Here is a 24155-nt window from a genome sequence, read left to right as displayed (position 1 = left end):
AAAAGAAAAAAGAAAAAAAAAAAACATCAAATGAATCATCGGAGTCTACCTTTAAAGATACCCAAGCGCGGGAAAAACAGAATTGCAAAAAAATTGACATTTGTTAGTGAAAAAGCCACTTTTGAGTTTGCAGTGGGAAACTCTGCATTCGGCCCACTTGTTTCTTTCATTCCAAACTGTGATCACTTTAAATTGAGTCTTTAAAGAACAGCTAAATGAATGTGATTACAAAGTTTCTGGGTAGGGTTCTCGCGCAGCATTAACTGCCAAATCATGTATTAGAAACCGCCTGTATAATCACATCCATTTCGTTGCATGTTACAATAGACAATGCAGTTCAAAGCTGGCTGTGAAGAGGTTTGGCTTTTGTTGATCATAGTCCTTAAAAAGACAATTAGCGGAACTAGTGATCAACCAAGCTAAAATGGAGGCTATACTCTTGGTGGCATTGGTTTGGAGGGAATCGGCCGTAATCGGCTTCTCTTTATGTGGAATAAGGCTGCAAGTAAACCGCCTTTTCTTTGTATGCATTATGAAGCCCATGTAAGTGAGTCAGTGTGTCTGAGCACATCGCACTCTAATTTGGAGAAAACATCTGTTTGGCATATGTTTAGGAAGCAAATATTACATCACTCAAAGGACCGAGTGGTTCTCAGGGCCGAAGCCACATGTTTTCAGACCAAATTCTCCTTTTAAATCAGAAATATAAGCATGGCAGGTGTTTTCGATTTGATTAGTAATAAAAATCCATCCGGACAGCCCATAGAATCTCATACCTTAGATGTAAAAAGATGATTTAGCTGGAGGGTGGAATTAAGCAAAAAAAAAAAAAAAAAAAGCCAGATATGTAATATTTCAATGATTAAAAACTGGCAGCCTCGGACCAAATTGTGTAAAGTGACTTGAAGCCATAAGTGACCTCCGTACCGTCCACAATGCATCCCTCGAATCTGGCTTGTAGGGTTTTTTTTTTTTTATTCAAAAATAGAAACTTAACGTCCCTGTCCACCAGTTCGTCCACACGACAAAATCCCTCAAAAGACACATCAATTCCACTGGATAGGTGTGTACTTGTCATTCATACCAGGTGCTTCTTGGGGCCAAATCGTCCTGGGTAACATTTCCCAAATACAGATTTTAAAAGTAGATGACAAAGAAGATGAAAATTACCTCGTGAGGTCCACTCGTGGCAAAGGGGGACTGAGTTTGAGAACCATGTACAGTTCCGTAGTCAATGTCTGTTTTGTAATCTCCTTCTACATTGTTTAGCTGAGTCATGTTGAAAAAAGGAAAGAAGAATAAAGCGAGGGTTAACACAAAGGCTTAAACAAGAAGCTATTTGCCAGGGGTCCTCTCAAGCTGGCTACAGATTCTGCTACTTCTACACGGGAGGGGTTAATGAGCTCTCAATCTACCATCAGAGATTTTCCCTTCAAAATTTAGGGCAGGAAGATCTTGATGGGATTTGGTCTCTTCTTTACTTGAACGTTTACCCTAAAATTGCCTCTGGGTCGTGCCGGCGCTGTGGCCTGGTAGCCAGGCATCTGTCGCTTCTTCTTGGCTGCAAACTTTTTAGCTGGTGATTTTTTGGCAGCCAAGAACTTTAAGGGCTTGGCCTTAGTTTTACTGAGGGACTTTCTGGTCCTCTTCTTTTTCATGGAGACACTACGTTTCTTTCTCTGGAAGAGGTGGCGGCGACAAAAAAAAACACCAAGACAAACATGGAACATTCAAAAGTGGAAAGATTCAAAGGCAGAATTCATGAATGGTGTACAGACTTTTCCACCCCAATTGTCATAGCGCTTCTGCTCCTCTTTCCAATGGCAGCTCATGATGATGCCTAAGGTCATCTGTTTAATATTGACCACATACAGTACAACTGCATGGGCTACCACTGGAACACTAAAAAGGCTTCCGCTTCAAATTTTGGGACAGTTGGGTGGAAAATGTGCTATGCAACAATCAGGAACTGGGCCTTCCAAGTAGCACACAAATAACTTCGGGGCATGTATACAGTATTTAGGATTTGGGGACAGATACACAGATAAAACACAGACAGTTTGCCTTTCAGCAACTCTTTAGAGCTATTGCATTGCCATAGAAGAGCCGGATTGGTGAATGAACTGTTGCTGCAATTTCCTTTCCTTGACAAAATTTTGAACAATAGATTAAAGACGTGCTGGAACGCAAAGAAACACTCAAAGCAGATTGTCTCAGTACGAGAAGACAAAGAGCCTGACACCGAATATGTTTACATGCACATTAAAAAGTGTACCTCTCTTTGGAGGCGGAATCTGTGTGGGAATATTCAGGTCAGAGCGTCTATGTAGCATTCAAATTATATATGTATATATATATATATAAATACACACACACACACACACTCACACATAATACTTTACAGCAGTCTTTTTTCATATTAGTACCGCTAATGAAAGACTGTTTACATTGCTTATCTCTGATACTGAATATACTTTCCAGTCGCATCAAAATATCACAGCGAAGCTGACCGCTCCCATTAAGTGGTATATTAATGTGCACATAAACATGAAACTGACACACACAGACAACACAAAAGGATCTGAGTGACGGGTGGCTGACGACATGAGACATTAGAGCAAACGTTTTCTTTTCCTTTTATCATTTACCTGCAGTTCAGAATACTCATCGGTTGGAACGCTGTCTGTGGCTCCCTCAGTGTAATCATAGAACTGAGAATAATCTAAATCATCAGTAGTGTACTAGAGAGGTTGAGAGAGAGATAGAGAGAGAGGGAGAGAGAGGGGTTCAGAGATGTCTTAGTGTTAGCATAAGCATAACCGATGCAAAGCACTCTTTTTTTTTTTCTGGCGAGATGATATCGTTCGTATCATCCTGGGCATGCTACACGTTTAAATGTTCATAACCAAATAATTTAATATCATTGGTTGTTGCAAACAATATTTGGAAAAGAGGAAAAAGATTCTAACGAATTAAAAAAGTTATTTTGGATTGCATCGACAAAAACCTCTTCATATACACACATCCGGTGATGTGTAACAGTGATTAACATGGTTAGAGCCCCACTGATATTAGTACTACTATTTTGACACAAATAGCATGATATGGAACTTAAAATGCACAGAGGGCTTTACACGCGATACATCACAATTCAGGTGTTCAATGAAGGCCAAAGGGTGGAAAAAAATAAATCATCGTGACATTTAAATAATTAAAACCAAGTGTTAATAAAGTAGATGGTAGTTTCAATATGCTGAACAGATCGGGCAAACAAATGCTGAAACCAGCCAGCGACCAAACTACTCACAGATGGGATGTTTATGAGCTCATAAACGGGAGAACAACAGCAGGGAAATCTGAGGGACTAGAACGCCAGCTGCGTTTCAATGACACCGAAATAGAACCTTCTCATTCCGAGTATTTAAGTTGCGTCTTTTAAGACTTCTAAGGGTGACCAGATTGAAGGGGAAACACAGCTTATGTTAGTATACAAGTATATTGTGTATACAGTACAGGTAATGGTCATATGAAATATATGGGATAAACCCATGAGAGAGTCACCTCAAACTAGAATTCACTCCCTCACTCGCTCGCTTGGAAGTCAATTTTTATACTTTTTAAAAATGCTTTTTCATGCTATTTGGAAATTTTTTTTTTTTTTTTGCAAATATGGAAAAAAAAAAAAGAAGCCATCTCAGTTCAGTTGGCCCTCAGTCGGGGCTTCAGAGTTTGGAAGCAGAGCAACTCAGGGCTGGGCAGTGTCTCTGGTTGTTCCCCACTGCCCATCACTGTCAGCTCAGTGTTTGACACTCAGTAAAAGTTACTAACACAGAAGACTAGCAGGCTTCAGACCGATGTTGGCTGGGTGCTGGATCCGAAACAACAACAAAAAAATCCGTACACTAAAAAAAAACCTCCTGTTTAGAGATCCATCGTAAATGAATTCTGATGATTGCTTTAATGAGGATGCTTTACACTTCGTGTGCTAGGTCATGCACTGTATTGCCTTACGGGTGTTTTGGATGGCAGCTCTATATAATGTCAGAATAGACTGAGGGAGAGCACCGCACCCAGGAGGTCACGTGGTAATAAAACTCTACAAGGGAGCTGTTTTGTTGCTCCATTGAGATTTTTTTTTTTTTTTTGTCCTTTCTCGTCCAATCAGTGAGTCGTGAGCAAATTCGGGCCGACTTGCTGCACATAGGACCAGTGCATACGCGTGTGACGAAGTAAAATGGCTGATACATCTACGGACTCACAACGAGATAAACGTATTCCGCTGTGTGCTTGACTGCAACTCAGCCATTTCACTTACAGCAATAAGACTTGGACATAAGCAGCTGGTGTTAATAAACTTTTACGTTACAACCGTCAGTTTGGGGGGAAAAAACAGGAAACACAAGAGACAGAACTGCAGCCCTATCAATTGCTGTCAATATACTTATTAATTAACGCCTTCAATTGTATTAAGTCAGGCAAACCCCACTCCTGGCAACTAACGCGATTATCAGAAATTAACCTGGTATTAGCTTGATACTTTAAATAGGTGAAATACTGGAAAATCATTGCTCTCTGTGGGTACAAAGTCATGTGTCCACATCTGGCATGACTTCAAAATAGGGGCATCACATCTGGCTTTGACAGCTGACGCGCAGTACCATTCATGTTGTACGTATTTGGGCACGCGACAGTAGTGAAATATACAGCGTGCCTCCCGACGCGTGGAAATGCTGAAGTAATGCAGTTTGTGTCGGTTCTGTTTCGATTAATTCTTTTCTGTAAAAAAAAACATGAATGAACTATGAAATAAGAACTGCTTAATTTCATCCAATAAATAAATAAATGAATCCATGTGTCCACTGGAATTGTGATTGTCTTTTGTTTTTAGCAACTCTCCAGATTTAAGTCCTGATTCTTTTTTTATTCTGCAACACCAGTGTGTTGCTACATTATGAATGAACCTCTACAGAGCACTTTAAACATATAAGCGCGCCTGGCTCGCGCATTTTTTCCCCCCAAAGTATAACGTTAGCTCAAAACACAATTTTTTGTGTTTTTTAAAACACTGTTGACCGCATCAACTTACAATGTGAAAAATGAAACCTGGAACCCTTATTTCCGGGTGTCCAATAGGGACGTCGCGTCAGGCTTTAACAGCTGACGCACGATACCTTTCATTTTCTATGTATTGGGGCACACGATAGTCGTGAAATAGCTACGCGCGTCTAAAAGGTATATAAGCAACAGGAAATGCGGGAGAAGAAACTTCCCAGTTAATCAAGGCCCTCAAGCAATATTTTACAAATCCCCACCACCCTCTCTGATTTGCTGACCTCTTCCTCGGGCTGCTGAGCCTGCACAGAGTCCCCGTGAGGAGTGTCACAGTCCGGGCTGTAGTGTTCACAGTAGTCATGTGCTGCATTGGGATCGCCTACAATCAGAAGTTGCTGGATGTCACCCTGCAGAGCAGAAAGAGAAACTGGAGTTAGTTCACTTCTGATCTTGTTGGATATAATGTATGTATACAATGCTCAGTGTATAATTCACATGCGCAGTAAGCAGTACTATCACTGTCAGCTCCTTGCGTTGGTAAAGCTTGATGAATAACAACAGAGAAGACGAGGCAAGACAGTCCCACGCATTCAAATCAACCTCTTAGGTTGGCATAAAATTATAGGCAACATCCCAGGTCCCGTACGCTAACAGACCGGGTGGGAGAGTTAACTTCCGTTTTTACGATTAAACAGCTGCTCAATACACACACACACACACACACACACACACACACACACACACACACACACACACCCCAGTCAGTCACTCACGTGGTGCAGGGAGGAATTTAAAACACAGGGAAATAATTAGGATCTGTGCTGGGGTTTTACCTACGGAAATCAAATAGACACATATCATCAAGTTGTCATCGACACCTGAGCTTGCGTTTGTGGTTTTATTCATGTTCGATATCAAGTCCAAATAAATATTTGCTGACGTGGTATTATTAAACTTTACCGTTTGTATTAAGTACCGATGTTTAACTGAAAACAAGTAGTTATCCATTTTAAAAATAAAAAAAATTAGTCAAGCATCGTCTTTAATAGCATTGAATTTGCAAACTAGAGGCGCAAGGCTAAAGGGTGTCAAATGGGAGTGGGTGAAGTTCAAACTATCCTCAAACAGTCACTCAGCAAATGAAGAGGAAAAAACTACACACAGATCAGCAGAACAAAATGACTTTTCCCTAAAACCATCAAACACGCAAGGAGAGAACAGCAGACATGGTTTGGAAAAGTCCTCCATTGCTAACACTGCCTCACAATGTTAGCAGTCCTACAGCCAAAGAACACAGCTCAATGCAAAGGGGGTGAACATACTGGTCCAAGCCTCAAGATATGACTTTGGAGTCTGTAGTCTTGAGCTTTTATACACATTGCGATGACAGCTGCCGGGGCTGTTGGGGTGGTGGTGGTGGTGGTGGGGGGGGGGGGGGGGGGGGGGGGGATGACAGGGCATGTCTTTGGTTAATGCACAGAGAGGTGCCTGAGCCCAGAGGTAAAAAGTCAGCAGGGACACTATATGTTGAGAAGCAAAATTGGCAGCCAGCAGGGAAACACAAGACAAATGAAGCAGGCTGCAACTTGTCAGGAGAATGTCTCAATGTATCCTCCCAATGTGAAAACAAGATCTATAGGTCTTCAACAAGTATTTTAATCTGAACACCCTTTGCTAAGGCATGTGCCATGTGAAGGCAAGGCGAGCCTCTTGAAACTTTCTCCATGTAACAATCCATCAATGTAGTTTTAGTTTGACAGACAAGAGATCCCTCTCCTGTGTCTCTGGGTGGAATGCTACTTTAAAAAGAACTTTATTTGTCGATGAATGGATTTTCACAATAAAACAGCGTAACAACCAAACAATGGATTGCCCGTTCCTCGGCTTACCGTACTACCACCTCATACCAAGGTAACATACTGCCTTTTTATGATGAGTTAGGGTAGCCCTACAATACAGCCACAATATTATCCCTCTCCTGCTGTTTGAAACCCTAATGTCTGCACTGTCAGAGGTTATAACTGAAAAAAAGAATTAAATATGAATGCATTGTAGCCACGAAAGTTAGATGCTGCTGTTGCTAGAGTAAATGTATTGGATCAATACCAATCAAATCTTGACTCAAAACTCTGATGAAACATTTCTCATACGAACAATGAAAAGAGCCAGTGTGTGTGTGTGTGTGTGTGTGTGTGTGTGTGCGTGCGTGCGTATGTGTGTGTTTGGGGAAGCTTGATAGAGAGAGAGAGATCAAGCCTTGCCCTGAGTCAAGTTGACATGTATTACCTCATGTGTCACACTAAGACCAACAGTGAATGCTTGAACCCTGCCTACAGTCAGCTCCAATTAGTCCACGTCTGAGAACCACCTGTCTGCGCACAAATAGGCTGTGGAGACATGGTGTTCAACCCTCAGACCAGTGCAACCGGGAAGATATTTGCCAGTTGAAACAGAGCAACCTGACACATACATGAAATAGTAGAAGCAGATGGGAAGCAGAAAAGGTGACGTGATCATATATGTACCGCATCGGCGTTCCTCCTGAAACATGGAAATAATCAATTCCAACAAGGATCTGTTTAACAGGTGAAAAAACTTAAAATGTACAAGTTCTGCCATTGACAATCAGTACTTCCAACCTGACTTTCTGGGAGAAAATAACATTGCAAGTCAATTAAAGAAAAAAAATCATGAATTGAAGACAAGTGAGAAACTGTAGTGAGCCCAGGAATGGAACACCAAGAGGGCTCCAGAGACAGACAGGCAGGGATTTAGAGAGAGCAGCTGGGATGCTAAAAGATGTTTTGTGCTGGGAAACACCTGGGGAGGGTTATGCCGAAGCTCGGGTCTGTCTGCAATTGTGGACTGCTGAGATAAAAGCCTTTGGCAACTTGGAGCATTGCCAGACTTCCAAAATATTCCCTTCCTGGCTACAGCCTCGCACAATGCTGCACAGAAACAGGCCCATGAGGCTGTCTGTTAATGACTGCAGTGCCAGAGGTCAATAAGCAAGGAGAGGCCGAAAGAGAGAAGCAGGGTCAAGATCAACATTTAAGACACATCAATATTTTGTTATGCAGCATGGTAAAGGTTACTTCAGGTGGACACTAAATATGACATTAAATGCATCGTGAAGATTTGTCCTATCTGATTTCACTTTAACTCATCTGTCTGAATTCTTACAGTCGAAATGCCACAAAGAGGTGACTGAACTATTGCTTTTTTTAAAACTGAGTGTTAATTATGACTAATGTAACACCGAATACACGCATTAACAGAGTCATCCAGTCATTTTTGAGCAGTAACATCCAGTTTGGCATGTTTGGGATCAGATAGCATTGACATGAAAGCACTGAAAATATATATATATATATAAAGGTAACTGTTGAGAAGTAAAACAATAGCGATCATCAATCAATCATCTGCCTTCGATCTACTCAAACCCATCTGCATGTTGGAATTACAGTGTGAGTCCTGAGCATCACTCGCACTTACAAATGGATCAATGTCACATCACGTACCACTGCCCAGAGCGTAACGCCTTTGGTTCTACCAAAGGCAGCTGGAATTAGACATCCCCCTACAACAATGAACCAACACCCTTCAAAGAGAATAGTGGGTCACCATGAAAGAGCAAAAATGTCTTTCCATGTCAGGGAAGTCTTGAGACATTAAAACACTGAATATTTACTGCTGGTGTGGAAATCTCTCATGTTAAAGGTGGGTCATTGAAGATTCTAGCCTGCTAATGTACGACGATATAAAGGTCAAGTTTCAGTGACGTCCTGAGTAATAAAACAAGTGATAAAAAAACAGACCAAGCATAATGAGAGTGGACATCCGGGCACATTTTGGATTCGATGAACTTGCTATTGAGAGTGATTTTGTACATTTTTCATGTTTGCATGTGAGCTATGACATGGCAGACGGATGGCTACGTATTTAAAAGACAACAAATCATGCCACGTGACATTAGTAATGTTCAAAAATAGAAACAAGTAGATGTCTACTATCATAAAGTATCTTTTGCCCTTCAATATCCAGGCTAGCAGCCTTTCTGAACTGTTAAACCTGCTTGCACCCAGACAACTCATTACCATCTTGCTCTACAGCAGAAAGAAGCTGAGCAAGGATCAGCATTTGCTCCCGAGGACAAGAGGGAAAACAGTCGGCAGGTATGCACACAAGTGTGCTCGGCTCAGTCAGGTAATGTCAGCCACCCATGAATAGATGGTCTCATGGATTTGGCAGAGTATGTAGGGAGGCCTCAAGGTGGAGAGGGAGAAGGAGGTGGTGTGAGAAGGAGAGAATATGCAGGGAGGGGAGGAGATGAGGAAATGAGGGAGGCTCGACGATTGAAGCAATGAAAGACTGCCATTCATCTGAACCAGATCCCTTTGCGATGGTGGTCACCTCCAACCTGAGGCAGGTATAGCATGAATAGACTTTTATGAAAAATGCAGGTCAGCTTGTGAAAAGGAACGGCTGTTTGAATAAGGGAGCAAATGGTAGTCATATATTTTATGAATGATTGTATAATCAAATCTAGCCTGAAATCAAGAACTTTTCCTCCTGCGTTGGTTAAAAAAGAGAACATTAAAGTGGACAAAACAACACCTCTCTTAAGACAGGAAAACTAGAGGCGCGTCTTTGTTACAAAATTCGGACTTTCTGTCATGGTCATTGTACATCAGACTGTCCCTCTTCAAACCCAGCATGAATGTCATGGTGTAACTTTTTTTTTTTTCTTTTAACCCCTGCTTTGAAAGCTATTTCCTACCAGTTCATACGCTGGCATGCAGTGGGTACTGTGGATCTCTGAGGAGAGCGAGGACAGAGAACAGACAGGAGGCCTGTTCCAAAAAGTACACACTGAAGACCCTGTGAGCTGACTTATGGCTCTTATTTTCAGTCCACCTCTGACTGGACACACTGTTTAATACAAATGTTGGCTAGGTGCACTCACATAAATCCAATCAAAACTGACGGGGGATGTGAAAGTAGATACGGTTCTGAAAATGTGAGGCCCAAAAAAATAAAAAAATAAAAAATCATGGGACGTTTGTTGCTAACGTGACACAGTATACCCAGCCATGAAGCGGTCGTTCAAGCATTGTCTTTTCATTTATTTTTTCATTTCCGTTTACTACCGACAAAATGAACTTAACTGGATGAGACTTTGCCAAGTCAGACTGATAAGACTACAGCCTGATCTGGTTGACTTTGCATTGCAATCATGACACACATCTTTTTACCGAGCACAACATCTACGATTTGACACCGCTTGGAACTGTAGCTTGTTAAAACATGTGCATAAACCAAAACAGCAGCATAACGCCAGATCCAATGTAGAACTTCATGTAGGACGACATCTAAGGTGCAACTAAACGAAAGAATAAATGAATATGGTGGGCAACAAAGAGAGAGAGAGGGCAGCCCCAACTATGCACAGCTCCGTGTCCCCATGGTGATGACAAGGCATGTCAGAGACGACGGCTTTAAAAGAAGGCATTGTCATAATGACTATTCATTCCTGTTACCAGCACTCTCTCACAAGTAAACACAACCCCATTACACCCTTTAAGTGACCTTTGTTTGCCCCCACAGACGCCCACGGGTATGAGCCCTTTCCTCAATTTGATCGTTCCCCCTCTCCTCAGTCCTCACATGACCCAGAAAGCCTTCTGCTCTCCACACACAATTCCATGAAGATCAAGGAATGAGAATTGATCCCTGGGACAAATGACCATTTTACTGATTTTTTTTTTCCCTTCTCTAATTTACCTTGTAATTAAACTTTAGTGGAGCTGTATCGTTTGTGAAAATAATCTCAAAAAGTACCGGCAACATTCTCTGCATGATCTTCTTTTCCACCCTTTTTTTTAATCATAAATTACAAGAGGCAGAGAGTCCACTTCTGACAGAATGACAAATTAGTTCTTGTTTCTATTTAGTCACATGCAACACTGAAAATCTTTGTGTGTGAGGTAAAAGTACACTTTGATATTTGAAATACAATTATTGTCATGATATTATCATTCGCTATCAGCATAAGAGCATGGTTGTTTATTTACAAAGGAATGATCTGTGCAAAGTAAAAACACAAAATGCAGATTTTAAAAAGTGTTCCGTTAAAAGAAACACGGGGAGGGTGAACACCGCTGCACTGATTGTGGGAAGTATAGTCTTTCTTATTAATACTGTAAGTTTGGGACAGTGTAAATTTCTAAAGCTAAAACCTGAACTATCATGCGTCACTAACGAGCAGCCAAAGGCCTGCTGACTGAACCGCCATCGCTGCTTCACATCATTGTTCAGAGTAAAGGACATCTGACTTTTCAAAAATGAGTTTACTCGCTTCCTTATTTCTTTCATCCTCCTTTTCCTCACTGAGAGGGACGAAACACACAAAGGTGGGAATGCAACTGTTTCCGAGAGTGTCCTGACATTATCTGCTTGCCTGAGCCCATGGCAGAGTTCACCCCTGGACAAGAAGTCTCGTCTAACCAAAGGCTGTTTAAGCACTGAACCTGCCCATTATAATTTTGTTTTTATACCGAGGGACAGTTTGGAAAGATTTGTTCTTCATATTGTAGTGGCCAATATTGTGGGTTTATTTTCTACAGATGTATATACCAAAAACAAATCCTTTGTGTCAACATGAATCACTTCCTCTAGGTCAGAGTATGTTATTCCCAACTTGCATCCTAGTAGGCAAAGGGTGCACAGAACACCTAGACCCTTTTAAGAAGGCAGAAGGTTAAAACCGCACAGGGTGGCGGTGTATGTCAGAAAAACGATGGACTTGACATCAGACTTTAACAATGCTGTTAAAACCAACAAAATATCAATGTAGATGAAATTTAATGTTTTCATGTTGTAACATTTTACGACTTTTTTTGGAAGACATTGGACGACAACACTACAAACTAAAACCAAAAATATACTGATGTTAGCTGTCATCAATCGTCTTCGTCAAATCTATGTTGTACTTAGAAGTTGTCCTGACATTGAATTTATGTAACCTAACATCACATTAGACATTGAACCAAATATGAGTGTCTATTTTTGCATTTATCTACACATATGACTTGCTCAGGTGGTGGCGTGGTGAGAGTGCGTGCCACATATGCAGCTGACCCTGGTTCGGATCCCGGCTGGAGGTCCTTCGGAGCATGTCATACCTCCCTCTCCCTTGTGTCCTGTCTGTTTACTGGTTCATAAGGGTGTCTATGCCAAGGAAAAAACTACACCATGGCACAAGAAAGCTTACAACTTATGCATTGATAGTTACATGGCATCTTTTAATGCCAAAGTGAGACGAAAAGTGTGTTCACACCAAAAATGATGCAAATTTTTCGCAAAAAAAAGTGACGCGAATGGCCCGAATAGGCGAATTTTGGGACGTGAATTTCACATATTCGTGTCTACGCGGCAAATTTGCATGATGCTGTGTCGAGAGAGTCTATCAGCTCTGAGACTCCCCTGGTGTCAGTGAAGTCACTGACGTCAACGTTCCTGGCACCTGTGGTTGGTGTCCATCCATGATATCCTGGCACCGATCCTTGACAACAGGTCATCGCGCTGGGCCCCCGTCAGCCTGACGTACCGCTGGAAACGGCTGTCGTCCAGGCGCAGTTCCTGGAGAATGCGGGGAAATTCACCCTGCCGTGCGCGCCTCCAGATTATGCCACGGATTCGGATACGGCCGCGTTTGGTTTCCCGCTGTATCAGAGACTTCCACAACAGGTACAAGCCAGCAACAGTTGTAGCGTCAGCCATGGTTGATGATGGAAAAAAGCGGGGGGAAAATTTCACGCGAATGACCCGAAAAAAAGATCCAGCGGTTAAATTCGCGCGAATTAAGCCTTACGTTTGGTGTGAACACACCTTAAGAAGGGCCGAGACAGAAACCCTAACCCTAACCCAGAGACAGAAAACCTAACCCAAACCCAGAGACAGAAACCTTAACCCTAACCCAGAGATAGAAAACCTAACCCTAACCCAGAGACAGAAACCCTAACCCTACGAACTTCAATGTGCTTTAAGAGTCAAAACAATTACATTAATGTAGCTGACATAAAAAGAGAGATGGAAAGAGAGATGCTTCAATATGTGAAGCTGCAACACCAAGTTAGGGGCTGACTGCAAAAGTGGCCTCTGTGGCACTAAGTGACGCTAATTACAGGGTGAAGAGAAGCTTTAACAAAGGGTCTGATCGGTTGACCAAAAAGCAGTGTGTGCTCTGCAGACCATCTCAAACAAGCAAACGGGAAGTACAAAGGGTGACACGGCTGACCACCAGGACACTACTTGAGTGCAAATCTCATCAAAAGTCCCGACATAAATTCCTCACCTAAGAGTGAGGCAGCTTTTACAATACTCCCTTTTCCATGCCATTATGCTGAAATAGTTATATTCTGATCAACAAAAATGATTCAGACAATGTGCCAAACAAAAAAAATATAGCGTAACACCTACATGCTCAAAACTGTTCAAACATTTACAAACATCAATATAGTGTAGACGTCCACCAAGGCTTATAACAAAAACTGATTCTCACGGCTTTGTCTAACCAATCACATCTACAATTTAACGGGGCCCTCCGCCAAATTCATTGGTAGTTTCACATAAATGGGTTGTTGGACAGACGTGCCAAACAACATCAACTCTGAGGTAATAAATTCCGTGGTGGCACTACAGGCCTAAACAAGTGCAATGTGAGCCACCACAGCACCTGATGCACGGCCTCAAATTTCAGCTTTCATTTTTGGTAGCATCAAAGAAAGCTTATGCTGCCTTTATGAAACCAACCCAAATCCTCTTGGCAAAGCAGTTCAAGCAGCAAAAGAGATCTGGACATACTGCAAATCCCATTGTTTTGAATAAAGACTGGAAAAGAAATCCCACTGCTGTCGGGCCAATGGAAAGAATGGGGCCCAAAATTCACATTTTGGGACAACCTGTCACTGAGAGAGGAATGCTGACCTTATCAATGCATTGCCCACCTGTAGCTCATCTTTGTTGGACTCGGCAAGTCACTCACTACGAAGAAATCCATCAAACTGAAAATGTTACCTGGAAAAACTCCTCATCAAGAATCCTGGTGCCAAAAACAGTGATGCCATTGGTGCTGATAGAAGTATGGTCACTTCGGGGGAGAGGCTTGGTGATCTTCTTTTTGCAGTCTACAATGATGGTGACCGTCTTTTTCTCCACACTGATAGCCACACGGTGCCACCTGTCAGACAGAAGAGATATGTAATTAATCAGTAGGAGCATATTTTAGAAATATTTAAGTCAATGTAGCACATGTCAAGGTTACACACGGCGCTGCTATGATGTCTTCGAAACAACAGACAAAAGACCAAAAGCAAAAGCAAAAGACATAATTCTTTGTGGTGATTACTACATTCTATAGAAACCTACTTTAAATGTAAAAATGGAGTGTAGGAATGAATTTTTATACCTGAAAGTTGTAAGCATTGTTTCATGTCCAGCACCCTTAATCTCAAAGTCCATGAACTCATGAATGGGTTTCTGTTAAATGCCTGAAATAAGGTATGTGGTTCGCACTGCTTCAAAATATTCCACTGTTTTGTTCGACAGCATGAAATGTCAATAAATATTGCACTCGTGAATGTTGAAACTTTTTGATCTGTCTTGAAAACAGCAAAGAAATGGCTAAACGAGACAACAGAGGTCATCACGAAAATTAAAACGTCATGCCGCTGAAGACAAAGGTTTGCTTTGACAAGGAAGTCATCCATGTGGTGTAGATCGTTCATAGCATAACTTTAGCTTTTTACTGCTATTGACTGAATATACACTCCAGGAACCATAAAAAAAATTATGTTACAGATTATTTTATGAGGCACGGTGGTGCAGTGGTCAGCACTGTCGCCTCACAGCAAGAAGGTTCCAGGTTCGAGTCCCGGCTCCAGCACAGGATCTTTCTGTGTGGACTCTGCATGTTCTCCCTGTTCCTGTGTGGGTTCTCTCTGGTACTCCAGCTTCCTCCCACAGTCCAAAGACATCAAGAGGGGACGAGGCTGATTGATACTCTAAATTGACCGTAGGTGTGACTGTGAGTGTGAATGGTTGTCTGTCTCTATGTGTTGGTCCTGTGATGGACTGGTGACCTGTCCAGGATGAACCCCACCTCTCACCTGAAGGCTGCTGGGACAGGCTCCACCCCCTGTGACCCTGAACAGGTTCAGTGGTAGAAAATGGATGGATGGATGGATTATTTTATGAAGCAAAACATACAAATCTTGTGAAATTTGGTTTGCCACAGAATTTATTTTTGGCAATAATCCAACATCCTACGTTAAAAAATCCCAGGAACCTATGGCAAGATCCATGTTGGCCAATTTGTCCTCTCTGTGTCCTACTTTTGATACCTGGATTATAAAACTTAGATTATCCAATTTACAGTACATCACATATACCACAAGGGAAGAGAGAGCGAGACACAGAATTTCATCAAACACGCAGCAAATGTTTGGGTGAATATGAACACAGAATTACATACTGTATGTTTGGATCGACAACACATCGATGTAAGGGGCTAACTGGGGTCACACGTGAGTCTCACACCTCCCTCCCCTCTTGACCAGTTACCACTGCACTTAAGGGCTATTGCATACCAGGCAGCAGTAGACCACATTCCTGCCCCCACACTTTGGCCCTGTTTAACACGGGATTACACTCATTAAACTCCAAACTTAATCCTCCTTCTGGGTTACTCGGCATGACAGACATGGTGAACATTGTGGAAAGTGTGTGTCAGGATTCAGGAAGGCCTGCCTTGCCAGAACAGGAGACACACAGTCAAAACATTGTTCTGAGGTGGAAGATGAGACCTGACACCACTGTAGCTCAAGGTGGAAGTTGGAGGCCATTATCTCAGGCATAGATATACAGCCGATCACTTATGAATCAATCTCTTTAATTAATCGCATTATCAGAATATTCCATTTCTTGTAACATAACTCAATTATTCAAGCACATTCCTCGGAATGCAATCGAGCTAAGAGGGAAACAAATGTGCGGTACTCTGAGCTCAGTTGTGTGGCGAGAGAATTACTGGTCGCTTTATCAGGTCGGTAATAAATGCTGACATCAGTTGGTTTAAACTTCTTTGTCAAACTTTCGTGCGACATTGTGGTCAGAAGAAGAGTAATTCTGTAACTGGGAAAGCGAATCAAAACATGCTCTTTTGAAAAGAATGTTTAAAGAGCTTAAGTCAGATAAGACCAGTTGAAAACAATGTGCAGTGGCCACCCCCCCCCCCTTCCCTTTACTTAAAGGGATAATGCGCTTTTTGCCAAATCAACGCTGTCATTTTGTCTCGCTTTTCAAGTGTGTCTCACTTGACTAAGGAATACAAGGGCAGAAAAGAGTCACTGCTACTGGAAATTACAGATGCATCCATACTATTAAGCTTTTCTTTAAAACTGAAACCCTCCAAAAGAGTTTTTTGAGCATCGCGTTAGACATAATCGCTGTCCGTGCGAACACGCCTGAATCTGTATGATCATTCGTGTACCTGTGCCTTAGCTGCAGAAAAACCTACAGATAAACAACAGGAATGGTGAGAAGGAAGATTTCTTCGCTTGGACAGTATGATAGGGCTCTCACTGAAAGACGAATCAGCTGGTCATGACAGTGGAAAACGTCAACGATGTTTTGTCGACGTTATTTTGGGTCATGTGATAGCGGCCCGATGAATCAGGGAGCAAAGACCGAATCTACCGAATGTAGTCGCTGTTAAAAACACAAGACTTTGACATACCAGGCTTCTCCAGTTAAATGACTTTGTAACTCATCTTAAATCTGAAAGGTCAAAATGAGGGGACCATGTTATTTTTTTCATTAAAGGTTCAAAAAATCCAAACAAGTGAAAAACAATTAAAAACCGTAGGAGGGCATCATAAAATACTAACATTCTTGGAAGCCCATCTGTTTATTTATTCCCCCTTACCCCAGCACATGGGCTCATGTCAGCTAAGGCAAAGTTCTCAGTAAGAACTGGAGGATTTCTGAACCTGGGAGCAGATAATCAGGTTTATGCTGAAAGGTTATGAGCGCTGTTTCTGGTTAGGTGAGGTAATCCAAGGAGGAAAAAGAAAGTTTAGGACACCCTCCCCCTAAATCCCCCCTCTAAAATAACAGAGGCAGTGAGTTCATGGATTAGGTCAGGTAGCCCATAGCAGTCCCCGCTGCGCCCCAATAATCCAGTGTCTCCTAGTCTCTTGTGTGTCTCTGTAATCACAGACCCCTGATGAGATGGATAATCCAGTGATGAGCACCTGTGGTGCAATGATAGGACGATTAAGTGATATTTTCTTGCTTTTATAAAAAGGAACTGTCAGAGGAAGTCAAAGACAGTTGGGATGTTTTATTTCATCGGGTGTATTTAAGACGCCATTGACATCACTGTTTACTTGGATGAAATCCAGTCAAAACGCAGAAGATACCAAACCCGCAGATATTTGGCCAAACTTCAAAAACTGTGAATATTTCAGTATACAAACTGGATTTCTCTGCACCTGGGCCTCCGATGTCATAATGATACATTTAGTTTTTGGTGACTGTAAAACCCCTCATAGTGAAATAACGGACTGTTGAATAAAGCGTGCTTACATTAAATCCACGAATAGGCAAACACCTCCTCTAATCAAAAATTCCTGCTAATCTCAGTATGTTCTTTTAGGTGCAGCTTGCGTTCTAAACCCTCAGTCCGTACCAAGGTCTTTATTTCCCTCCCTGCATGCTGAACACAAATTTCCTCTGCATCGTGTTCAACAGTGAATCTAAAAGTGTGTGTGTTTTTTGATTTATTTTATATATTTTTTAGGTGCGTGATTATGTGAGTGTGCGTTTAAGATTTGACATACTTTCCATCAGCAAGGTTTAGCGTCCGGAACAGGGGGTAGTCCTCCGGGGCTGGCTTGCCAGTCTGATCCTCATACAGGAAGACAGGTGAGCGGCCGACTTCTACACCCAGCTGCTGGACTCCCTGCTCATTGTAAAGTGACAGCAGGAAGGACTGGAGGCCAGCCTTGGGGCGTATTGTGGTCAGGATGGAGAAGTCCTCAGGGAAAGCGCCTTCTGCATGACCAAAAGAGGGAGAAAGATGAGTTTGTTTGGGTCACTGTGATGCACGAGATCACTTTCAACATTACGAGATTTATTTCAGTATTTATGATATTCAAACGCATTGTTATGTCTCATCCTCTTTAATGTGAAAAGTCAATTGCCTTTTAGGAAAAGATGCCCCTTACAGTCTCACTGATGTGACGTCATGAAGATGTGCACAATCGTTTCATCAAAATTTTTTAAAGCATTTTTAAAAATCATTCCCTGCTGCAACCAATGAAATGTGCAAATAAAGTTAGTGTCACAACTGAACAACCACAGAAAATGAACAAAAAGATATGGTAGTTTTTGACAATATTATTCTTCCCACAATTCTTAGGCCACCAAACCTTCCATTAAATCTTTCAGTGTCGAGCGACAGATGTAAATTATCCCCAAATATGGATGATAAACACATTTAGACATTGAGACACGGAGAGCACAACAGAGTTATGAGTCCAATTTAAGACCACAGATTTCTGTTACATCTACACAAAAGCAGCAAAATATTGTCTCTGCATGGCTCTGCTATATTTTTAACTGTCAGGGGACTGTAAAATTTTGAGAATCTACATGTAAACATACAAATTGACATTACAGAGACTTCAAAGAGGCTAAAGATGAGAGGGTTATCTTACCAGGGAATAACTGCGTGGAGGGGGCACTGATCTGGACCTGCTTGGCGACTCGGTAGGCTGTGTCCGGCTTCGAATCTCTTCGGTTCATGCAAAATCCTGAAGTTTTTGTGACTCCTTCGGGGTAATTTTGAAAATCTAAAACTTTTAGCACATCCACTGGCTGTGCTGTTAAAGGACAAAGATGAAATACTGGTTAGGTCGTGATATTGTTGAGGCAGGCATGATGTGGTGTAAAAGCCATCAGCACATTTCAGATACATGCATGTCTACTGGTATTGTTCAGGTAGAAAAGCACAGAGCAGTGATCGAGCCACTGCATGGTTCGAACCCACGACAGATTAGACGCAGCCTCACACAGTTCCTCAAGAAAAGGGTTTTGTTTTTTTTTAACGTAAGTAATAAAAAGACCGAAATATTAACCACATTTTGGCTGTGAAATACTTCAGGTATCAGTTTAAAAGCTGTTTCCAAACATCAAAATGGACCACAAGATCGCTGACGCTTACAGTAGGACGCACCTATGATTCCCTCCAGCTGACAGGAGGTCAGTGTAAACATCAAGTACAGGATCTCTCCAAGAATGATCGTTTACAATATCCTCCCACCACACACACACACACACACACACACACACACACACACACACACACACGCTTCTACCAAATCGTTAACATGTCTCCAAATTGTTATGTTAGGAACTATGGCCTTCCGTTGGCTCTATGAGCTCCTCAGACCGTTTGCTTTACAAATCCACCAAAAAGGTTCCCTAAAAATCCATGATGTAACTGAATAACCAACCCCCCCCTCTGTCTATTTTGGATTTATCCATTCAACCAAGTAGTTTCATTTAACCAGTCAAGATCAACAAACAGACAAAGAAGCCAAAGCCACTTGGGAGAAGACCAATAACGTCTTATTCAACCCCCCCCCCCCCCCCCCAAAAAAACGTCGGTGCCATTCTTTGCTCTTTTATCGCCGAGAAAATACTCTCAAGCTCTGATGTAACTGAAGCTATGGAAGCATCCGGATTAACCTCTTCAGAACTTGCTAGAATTGTTTTGAATTCGATGCTTCAACTTGATGATTTCTGGCAAAATGTTGTGATGTCACAAAACCAGCTGGCTGGAAAGGTTTTCTGCAAACTCGTCTGAGACGTATGAAATAATGAATCGATACATCATTTCAAACTGGGAGGTCACTTCCTGTGACTAAACATAGCGAGACAAATACAAATACAAGGACCAACCGCCAAAGGTGACAACGCTAATCTCTTTATTATTATTTATAAGTGTCTGAAAACATCTGCAATTTTTTGTTTTTTTCAAGCCAATATTCTGGTTGGCATGTATAGATCAATTCCCTCTGAATGATTCTTCAACTTTGGGATTAAAAGGGATTATTTTTCATCTTTAATGTCGCTGTCAGCACTCTGTCAGTGTATTTCAACACCAATGTATTCCTCCTGAGACAAAATTACACTGCCGTTAATTTGTTCTGCTCAAAAACGTTTTCGGTCACAATCTTGCTGAAGACATTTTCACATGAAGGGCCAGGCCAACAGCTACTGGGCAAATCCCTGCAACTGACCAGATGGACTTCGGTATGCACCTGCGGACTACAATATGCAATTCAAAAAAAGCAAATATTTTGAATAAAAAGTTATATTTAAAGACAATTGCCCTCTGGTTCACAATCATCAGTCGCTTTCGAAAGCAGCCTGAAACCTGAAGCCAAAAATGGCATGCCCCTTTCAAAATAATGTTGAGGCTTTATGAAACTGTCAAACCGAACTGTCACCGGGAGGTATTCCGTCACAAAAGACAAGTCTTTTTGTAGCAAGCCAGGAAGAACCAGCTACTTACGTTGGAGAGTGAACTGAGGACCTCACTGAGAGCTCCTGCTGAGTTGCTTTCAGTTCCAACTCCAGGATTCATACGTTCCAGATGTGGCGGTTTGGCCAGGCGATGACCCTCACACCGAGGTGCAAAGACAACGTCAATACCGGCCAATTTATTAACGATGCCCAATGAGTGTGTTCATGTTTTCAGAGCGCATCTGATGAGCTGGTGTGACTTTGCCCTCGGGGTGAAGTAAACAGGCCACATGGCTACCAGCAGAATTCAACTGGCATGTAGGGATGGACGAGGACAGAGCAGAATCTGAGCCAACCCTAAAAGGCGAGACATCTTACCACTACTGCTCAGTTTCTGCATCACCCAGTCATCATTATGCAAATTAGAGAGGCACGAGGAGAGGGGAGGGGCAGTATGACAGCTACTCATTTAGTATCATCCCTGCCGTGTTCACAGGTGTACATCAGCGTGGACGGTGTGCTCTGACAGATAACGGAACACCTTTCTCAGGACCGGAGCCGAAAAGCTTCAGCTCAGTTGCTCCTTTATTGTATAATGGGAAAGACCAATGCACGACGGTATCCTAAATACCCCCCCTCCCCCCCTCTGTATCATTTTCAGTCTTTACATCTTTACAGAAAGGTGAAATTGACTTGTAAATGGAGAAGGACCTTTTCACCTGCAGCTCCCTGAGACTCTAATAATATCTTCACCAAGAATGTCTCTCTCTGTCTATACCCCCCACCCTACCCCCTCCCACTCTCCATCTCTCCTTCCTTTAGTTTCACCATGCTGTTGGTTATAACAAGACAGCTTTATGCTGGTGTCATACCAAGTAAACGTCACTGAGTCCGACCCAGCGCTTTTCCCCTGCAGTTCCTTCTCCTCATTTGAGATTACGCTTATTTACTCTCCGCCTCCATATGAGAATCAGAGCTTCACAGCTATTCAAGATTACTAATTCCAAATTAAATCAGTGTCCTTTGATCATGGGCCTTTTTCTGACATTTCTGAAAACTCTTCTTAAACACTCCAACATGGACTATCAATAGCTGACAGCCTGAGCAGCTCAAAGGTTCAGGAAGGAGCCGATTAGCTGATGTTACTGCTTGAACACATTAGGCAGAGGACTCTGAAAATGCTAGCTTTGTCTTGTGGAATGCACATCTGAGCTTGCGCCCCGGGGGCTGAGAAAACGTGTCAGTACATTGCCAGATGGAGAGGGCACCCTGCAGGAACAGCTTGCCATAAAGAAGAGGGAACGAACGCACTGAGATGTCAGGAAAAAGGAACGTACAGAATCCTTCAGATTTCCTTTTAAAAGGAGCAAGAGTTGGTGAATTGGAGCAAGTGAGATTTCCCCTTCAACTCCTCTTATTCTTATCCACGTAAAGTGTATACAGAGCCTGTTCTAAAAACACTACCATTTACCAAAACAAACCAAAAAACAACAAACAATGGAGTTTAAAATGTGTCATCAATCTCAACCTGTAATTGTATTAATCTATAAAGTGGGTGTAGAGCCCATGTAATCCTGAACCCTGTGACTTGTGGCCATTATGGCTGCAGGCTAGGCCAATATGCATGCCTGCTCTTTGAAGGCTCTGAAATCATAGGGAAGTGCAACAAGGACCATCATCAAATAACTGTTCAGTAGGTACTTAGAGGGGAAGCATTCCCACCGGTCCCACAACACAGCCTTGTCCTGTAGCCTACCAAACATCTAAGTGCAATGCTGAAGGGAAGAGCTGGGCATGTGTGTGTGTGTGTGTGTGTGTGTGTGTGTGTGTGTGTGTGTGTGCGTGCGTGTGTGTGCGTGTACGTGTGTGTGTGCTCAAGCTAACTTGTGGCCTTTGGTGTGGACCAGGGCAGTATGGAGATAGGGTGAACCTGCCTGCCCGCTGAGCCCCCTGCAGTCACACAGGTCCTTCTGCACTGACAGCTCTGACATCCACTCAAGTCTTTAGGGAGACGTCTCTACGACATATCTGAGCACAAAAATACTAAAAAAATTTTTTTTAAAAAAAAAGCTATGCACCAGCCATTAATAAACCTTCTTGGGAAATATATCATCCACCTCATGCAACAGGACTACATCACTAATGTGTGCACACGTATGAAACACTCCAAAATGACGCACGATTCAATACACTCCCATCTGAGGGGAAACTAATTAATGTTAATCTGGGTGACATCGGTCACAGTATGTAATATCCTTTGACATCTGACTGACCAAATCCACCCTGCTAACCGTGTCCACATCCACCCACCGGGCCACCATTCCAACAAAGACCTCCACGCAGTGTAACAGCGTGGAGCCCCGCTGCGCTCGCCTGAACTCTGTGAGCACATACCAGCGGTTTAGGATCAATTTCATTAAGACGAGGTGTGTCTGAGTTGGGGCGGACGATCTTCATTCATGCTCAGAGGGTCGCCGGCGGGAAATCCTATGGTGAATACTGTATTTAAGCCAGCTAAATATGCGCAGCCCAAAAAAACAAAAACAAAAAAAAACACGCACTAACTGCCTTTTCTGCGTCTTTAATAGTGTACGCGGCGCAAGAGCGTTTTACTGTACTTTATTTCGTGGTTTACACAAACCGCTTAATCACGCGTAATCATACATGGATAAATCACATCTGATAATTTGGTTGTGACGTGAAAAAACACATGATCATCTGTGACGTAAACGCTTCGCTACCGTGTCCAGGTAAAACTGATCATCTCAATCATCAGAAAGCGAGTTTCACAAGCGCTCGCCGCTCCACTCCTTTCAGTCTGATAAAGTTGGTGAGTGGGGCATCTGGCGGTCATATTCTTACCTGCTCTGACATGGATCCCCTGTAGAACCAGGGTTAAAGTGATGAATGCAGTTACAGTGGAATCCATAAGCCACCTTTTCGTTTTCCACCTTGTGGACCACCTTTGCATCTCCATGGTCGGGCGCCCACAAGTTAACAAAACTTTTGGACGACTTCAGGCGCTTGTAATGACGTCCCGTCCACAATCCCTGGTGATGATGGAAACTGTCCTACAAAAAAGCCATAAGTGAGGAGTTTTAGCCTCTTGTCACAGCCACCACGAGGCCCCCGATCCTCCTTCCCAGTGCCCAGCCTTCACAGAGAAGGTAGTCGGGCTTTAACCAAAACGCACAGAGTGCAGTCGGTACACTTGGTGAATCCGCGGACAGGAGGGCTGGGCAAGCTCCACAAACCAGAGCCACGATTACAGGGGAATGACAAGGGAACCAGCCCCCGATTAGCAAATCACGGGGCTAGAAATTCTCCTTCGGGTCCACCCATTAGCTGTGTAATGCGCCCCACGTCTCTCCTGAGTGCGCCTGAGGAAGGACGAGGAAGAATACACACAACAAAGCTACCAAGGACATGGGAATGATGAAATGGCAGAATACAGGGTATGTCTAAAATATTGAGTTTGACCCATGTCCCGATGACTGTAATCCTGAGCC

General features: G+C 42.6%; 1 protein-coding gene across 3 annotated transcripts in view; it reads right to left on the bottom strand.

The window, feature by feature from the left end:
• Positions 1–23861, bottom strand: part of col11a1a (collagen, type XI, alpha 1a) — a 74982-nt gene extending 51121 nt beyond the window's left edge. The window contains exons 1-7 of one of the 3 annotated variants that reach the window (XM_086190974.1): positions 23509–23861; positions 18834–18998; positions 17955–18168; positions 14131–14293; positions 5334–5459; positions 2649–2741; positions 1494–1679 (exon numbers count right to left, since the gene is read on the bottom strand). In XM_086190974.1, the coding sequence (XP_086047100.1) occupies positions 1494–1679; positions 2649–2741; positions 5334–5459; positions 14131–14293; positions 17955–18168; positions 18834–18998; positions 23509–23623 (1062 nt within the window). In that variant the 5' untranslated portion in view covers positions 23624–23861. Of the gene's footprint in view, positions 1–1170; positions 1270–1493; positions 1680–2648; positions 2742–5333; positions 5460–14130; positions 14294–17954; positions 18169–18833; positions 18999–23508 lie in introns of all 3 variants that reach the window. The other 2 variants (XM_086190973.1, XM_086190975.1) reach the window with 2 other exon arrangements.
• Between the last annotated feature and the right edge of the window lie 294 nt (positions 23862–24155).

This window comes from Aulostomus chinensis, chromosome 21 (genome assembly GCF_037954235.1).
Source record: "Aulostomus chinensis isolate RoL2024-O1b breed Wild chromosome 21, RoL_Achi_v1.0, whole genome shotgun sequence".
NCBI lineage: Eukaryota > Metazoa > Chordata > Actinopteri > Syngnathiformes > Aulostomidae > Aulostomus > Aulostomus chinensis.
Note: the sequence above shows the minus strand (reverse complement) of the source record. Positions and strands in the feature narration are given on the sequence as shown.